At 41.4% G+C, this 5,091-nt stretch overlaps 1 protein-coding gene across 1 annotated transcript; it reads right to left on the bottom strand.

Moving 5' to 3' along the window:
• Positions 1-2,617: 2,617 nt before the first annotated feature.
• Positions 2,618-3,926, bottom strand: LOC135700082 (17S U2 SnRNP complex component HTATSF1-like). The gene is made up of 2 exons (XM_065220476.1): positions 2,764-3,926; positions 2,618-2,700 (listed from the first exon to the last, which is right to left on the bottom strand). Exons 1-2 carry the CDS (start codon positions 3,824-3,826, stop codon positions 2,618-2,620), a joined length of 1,146 nt encoding a protein of 381 aa, XP_065076548.1. The 5' UTR covers positions 3,827-3,926.
• Positions 3,927-5,091: the final 1,165 nt, after the last annotated feature.

Here is a 5,091-nt window from a genome sequence, read left to right as displayed (position 1 = left end):
TGTTGAAGTTCATGCCCGATGCATCTTCTGCCTATTAGATATATTCACATCAGTACCATAACTCACGATTGGGTACAGGTCTCTCTAGTTTGTAGTAAGTCGAAGGTCATCCCACTGAGCAAATGTATGAAGCAGTGTTTCTAATCTGACTGGCCATGTAGTTTCTTCCGGCCACGATCGGAGAGAGTGATAATCGAGAAAATTAAACACCGGTGCTAATCCCGTTCGTGATTCGTTGGAAGAATATATCTTCAAGTGGGGACCGACCGATTGCAAACCGATTGGGACACTGGAAATCTTGGAACGGTGATTACATTCAATTCTTCCTAATGTTTCTTCGAGAGCATTGTTTAAAGGCTTGGGCATAAGTCTTGACTTCATTCACGTGATGAGTAGACTTATGTCCAACCACTACTTGCTAGATGCACATCTCAATAGAATAAACCTCGTGGACAGCAACATCTGTCGGTGTGGAAACGGTTACGATGACATTGATCACGCAGTTTGGCAATGTACGGCAGCCAGAGAGGAACTTTTGAATACCCTCGAGGCTCAAGTAAAATAACCCTATATTCCTAACACGGACGTGTTGGGAACCTGTGATCTCTGATATATGCAGTGGATTCATGTGTTTCTGCAAATGTATAGTATAAGAATCTGCAAATGTATAGTATAATTCGTTTGTCTTTTGTATCCCATTATTAGTTTTTGTTTGTCTCATCGTCACCCACTGGTCACCATATCCGGTCGAACTCCAGACGAATCAAGAACCACACTACCGTTCATACTACTGGTGACATCGCTCTGATGAGACAACGAAACCCTACCCCCCAAGCTCCTTCCCTTTTCCTATGCTTCGACAATGTACCCCTCTAGCCTCTAAGCTGCTAGTATTCGGCCCAACTCCTACTAGACATAGAGTTAAGTGAATTTTGTTACAAACAAAGAACAATGAATTATCGGCTCCGTAAAGCTAACGCGATTGAGCCTTACAAATAAACGAACTAGATAAAAAAAAGTGGAGGCCGATAGCGGTGCCAGTGGTGTAGTGGTAAGCGTGATTGCCTCTTACTCCAATGGGTTCAACCCCAGTCGGTGCTGTCGGGATTTTCTTAGCTCATATATCTCATCAAAATAGCTCATCATCCCCGGTCCATGAGTTGATGGGTCGATAGTTAGGGTCCAGGTTTGGGAGCTGCCTCCATGGAGTCGGTAGCATTGGTACTCAGTATGGAAAACAAGAATGACGGATAACAAATCAAAGCATCTCCTTTTAACATGACTCCCTGGCAGTTGGAGGCTGCAGAGTAAATTCTAGGTAACGTTTGTTTGAAGATGGATATCAGTTAATAGTTCCAAAGTAGATACATTTTTCTGTTTATTACAAACGGTTTCATGGTGGAAAATCGTTAAAGAGAAACTACACGTCAATTATGGTACTAATCTTACATTCTAGATAAAGCCAAATATTGGCCATTACTGCTTCCAATTAGTGGCTGAGCTCTGGTTCAGAGTCATCCTCAGGAGCCTCGTTTTCGGTATCTTCTGGAATTAAAAAAGAAAACAAGAGATTACCAAATATGATTTAGGTAAAGTTGGCAACACGGTCTGCTTGAGATTAACTTTTTTTTGTTTAATTTTAATGGATTTACAGTGATGATTCAGAAACACTGTGGATAATTTTTCAACCCTATAGCGGCATGCAAATTCATGGAAAAACAAACGTTTTCTGCGCACGAAAAAACATTGAAATTCTAATTTAAATCCAGATGCAATCCAGATGTTGATTGTAACGCAAGATCAACTGTTCCTCTTTATTGTAATGAATAAAAATTTTTAAAAATCAGAACAGTTTTAGAAAATAAATCTTTTAATATAGTTGCTTTTTTAACAGGCTTTACCACAACTGCTGGAGGGTCAATGGTTCGTGGTTTTGCAACACACAAGTTAGATTAAGAATTCAGTTATTCAGTTCCATCCAAAGTTGGATGCTCATGCCCTTTTGATAATAACTTTTCACTCAGTTCATGAAACTTGGTTTTACTTTAAGCAATTGATAAAGTAGGATTAGAGCTCATAGTAGACATGCATAGAGTAGTTAAATCAAAACATTTGTATCCACACCAATGAGCTTTTTCATTGAAATTTCGAAATAAGCAGCGGTGATTTATCTTTTCGTTTTTGTGATGCATAATTGGGAACACCTTTTCACCAATATACAAATATTATGTACTTTACATACCAATAGGAACGTCAATCTCTTTCCTATCAGTTGTTTCAAGTAATGTCATGAGTCGTCAAGGGAGTGCAGAGTTATTAACAAATGATCAATTTGAGCGAAACATTCAACATTCCAACCCTGGTTCCATCTATAAGTACAATCTCAACAGAACAAACATGCCCTTACCTTCGGGAACTTCAACCTCTGGAAGGGTGTTGTCTGGAGTGTGGATTATGTCATCGTCATCACCGTTCTCGGTTTCTTCCTCAGTTTCTTCTTCATCTTCTGGAGTTTCGGCTTCAGTTTCCTCATCTTCTGGAGTTTCGGCTTCAGTTTCCTCATCTTCTGGAGTTTCTTCTGTTGTTATGCAAATAACGTTATAAGCATCACAATAAATTAATTCTTTTCATTTTTGTTACCTTCAGGCTCTTGCGTTGAATCTTCCTCCTCTTCTTCGTTGGCATCAGTGGTTACTTCTTCTATTTGAAAACAAACATTATTTATAGGTTTAGCATTGTCACTTAACTTTAATAATGACATACCTTCTTCCTCATCGTCATCATCATCATCATCATCAACGTGTTTCTTATTTTTGCTTTCGTCTTCATCAGCTGGTACATCTACTTCTTCCTCTTCTTCTTCAGGCTCTTCCTGTTCTGGAACGGTCTCTTCTACCTCTGTTTCTTCCTCATCTTCTGGAACCTGTTCTTCCTCATCATCAACTTCCGGTACTTCCTCTTCCTCTTCAGGAGTAAGCTCTCCTTCTTCTTCTTCTTCTTCCTCAACTACTTCCTCATCATCATCATCATCAACGTGTTTCCTCTTCTTGCTTTCCTTTTCTTCAGCTGGAACGTCATCCTCAGTCTCTTCCTGCTCTGGAACGGTCTCATCTACTTCACCTTCTGGAGTTTCATCTTCTTCCTCCGGTTCTGGGAGCTGTTCTTCCTCATCGTCGTCTTCAGTGGTCTCCTCTTCTTCCTCAGGAGTTGGTTCTTGCTCGTCTTCTACTTCTTCCTTATCATCATCATCATCATCATCATCGACCTTGTTCGTCTGGCTCTCAGGCAGCTCCTCAGGAGTCAGGTCTTCCTCTTCTGGTTCTGGAACGGGTTCTTCTACCTCAACTTCCTCTTCCTCTGGTGCTGGTTCTTCTTCTGGTGCCGGTTCCTCTTCATCCTCAGGGATTTCTTCTACTTCCTCTTCCTCGTCTTCTGGCGTAGGTTCTTCCTCTGGCGCAGGTTCCTCATCTTCATCCTCTGGAGTTTGTTCCTCTTCCTCCTCTGGAGCTGGCTCTGTCTCATCCTCTGGCTCTTCGGGAACCTCTACTTCCTCATCGTCATCGTCATTCAAATGGCAGTGTACTCGCTCGGGCAGATCACATCCTTGAGATGCCTCGTCAAACAACAATCCATCTGGGCAGTTACCGTCCACCAGTCCTCCGTTGAAACAGATCTTGTACTTGGAGCAAGACTCCGGATGAGGCAAATACACACCCTGGTGTCCTTCGATGGTACAATCAAAGTCAGGATTGCGCTGGGTTGGGAAGCCATTGGCCACTGCCACGACCAGCAATAGCACTGCGGCCAAGCAGATTCGACCGTTCATTTTCTAATTCCAAAAAACAATCTACACACAACACTATTATTATCCCACTCGGCACCAACTGATCAGCTTCCAATGGGCGACTACTGACCGAATCATTACGGCGAACCCCTTTTATTGGGTCACCCCAAGCTACTATCGAATCCTCCACAACGGACTGATAAGCGTAAGATAGCTGTCTCCAGAGCATTGATTGACGAGGATGCTTCCTGAAGATGAGATATCAATACGATTTGATTCACCGTATTGGTTCTAATTTTAATACGAGCTACCACTGCTCACTGGCGGGCCGGTTCCCTGACGCCAAAGGGCTCTTGGTGTACACAATGTGCCAAAACGATAAGATATGGAAATCTTTCCTCCGAGTATTGTCCGGATGGAAGTCACCTCATCAGTCGTAGGCGCCATCCAAATCGACTTCTAGGTTACGTAATAAGACAAGTTCAATTTCTACAAGTTCGGTATCGCACAGCTTATCATTTACCCTGCGTGCCGCTCGTAGTCTAAGATTCGAATGCAAATTGGAAACACGTGACGCCTCGTGGGCAGATCGATATGGCCCCCTATGATTGATTAATGATGCTTATTATGTGCTGTCAAAGTGGTGGAAGTATACTATGCACGTGTGAGATCTTAACTTTTTATGACGTCCAGTATAATTTGAATCATCAGGTATAATTTTGGAATTGATATTTATTATTAGGCTATCATGTTTTAAGGACATGTTCCATTTCTTCACACAGTCCCCCCTGGTTCATGTTTATGGAAGTTGGGATCGTAAAGCATGGATTTCTTGTTGTGAAAGCAATCGATTGTATTACAGGTGCTGATCATCCTCCCAAACGATCCTGATAAAAGAATGTTTTGATCATCCCAGTCACAAATCACCACGACTAAACTTGCTAACTGTATGTACTTCTGAGAAATTATCTCAGCTACACCGAGATCGTTACTATCAGTTGATGATGTTGATTGATGCCTTGATTTATAAGAAATTGGTGTTTGTTATGATTGTTCGATTGATTTTTTTTTACATTAGCCTCTGTTCTTAAAATTGTTGTTTTTAAGGATTGCTCAATTCTAGTTCCCTTCAGAAAGTGTTGTCTGAAGTGTGGCCTGCAGGCTCGATGTCGTCTCTTAATCTCATTTGGTATCATTCTTGTCCACTTGTATTCATAATTATGAATTTTAGCCCAGAATTAATGAGAACTAATCAAAACGCAGCTTGAAACATGTTCATTGAACATAGATAGATAGCAAGTTTAGAA

This window comes from Ochlerotatus camptorhynchus, unplaced genomic scaffold, assembly GCF_037179485.1.
Source record: "Ochlerotatus camptorhynchus isolate MF236.1 unplaced genomic scaffold, CSIRO-AGI_Acam_v1.1 ptg000128l, whole genome shotgun sequence".
NCBI lineage: Eukaryota > Metazoa > Arthropoda > Insecta > Diptera > Culicidae > Ochlerotatus > Ochlerotatus camptorhynchus.
Note: the sequence above shows the minus strand (reverse complement) of the source record. Positions and strands in the feature narration are given on the sequence as shown.

Coding starts and splice junctions, on each gene's coding strand:
- LOC135700082 (XM_065220476.1), bottom strand. CDS start 3,826: ATGAACGGTCGAATCTGCTTGGCCGCAGTGCTATTGCTGGTCGTGGCA. Junction 2,701..2,763: donor TGATGACGATGAGGAAGAAG/GTATGTCATTAT, acceptor GTTTTCAAATAG/AAGAAGTAACCACTGATGCC.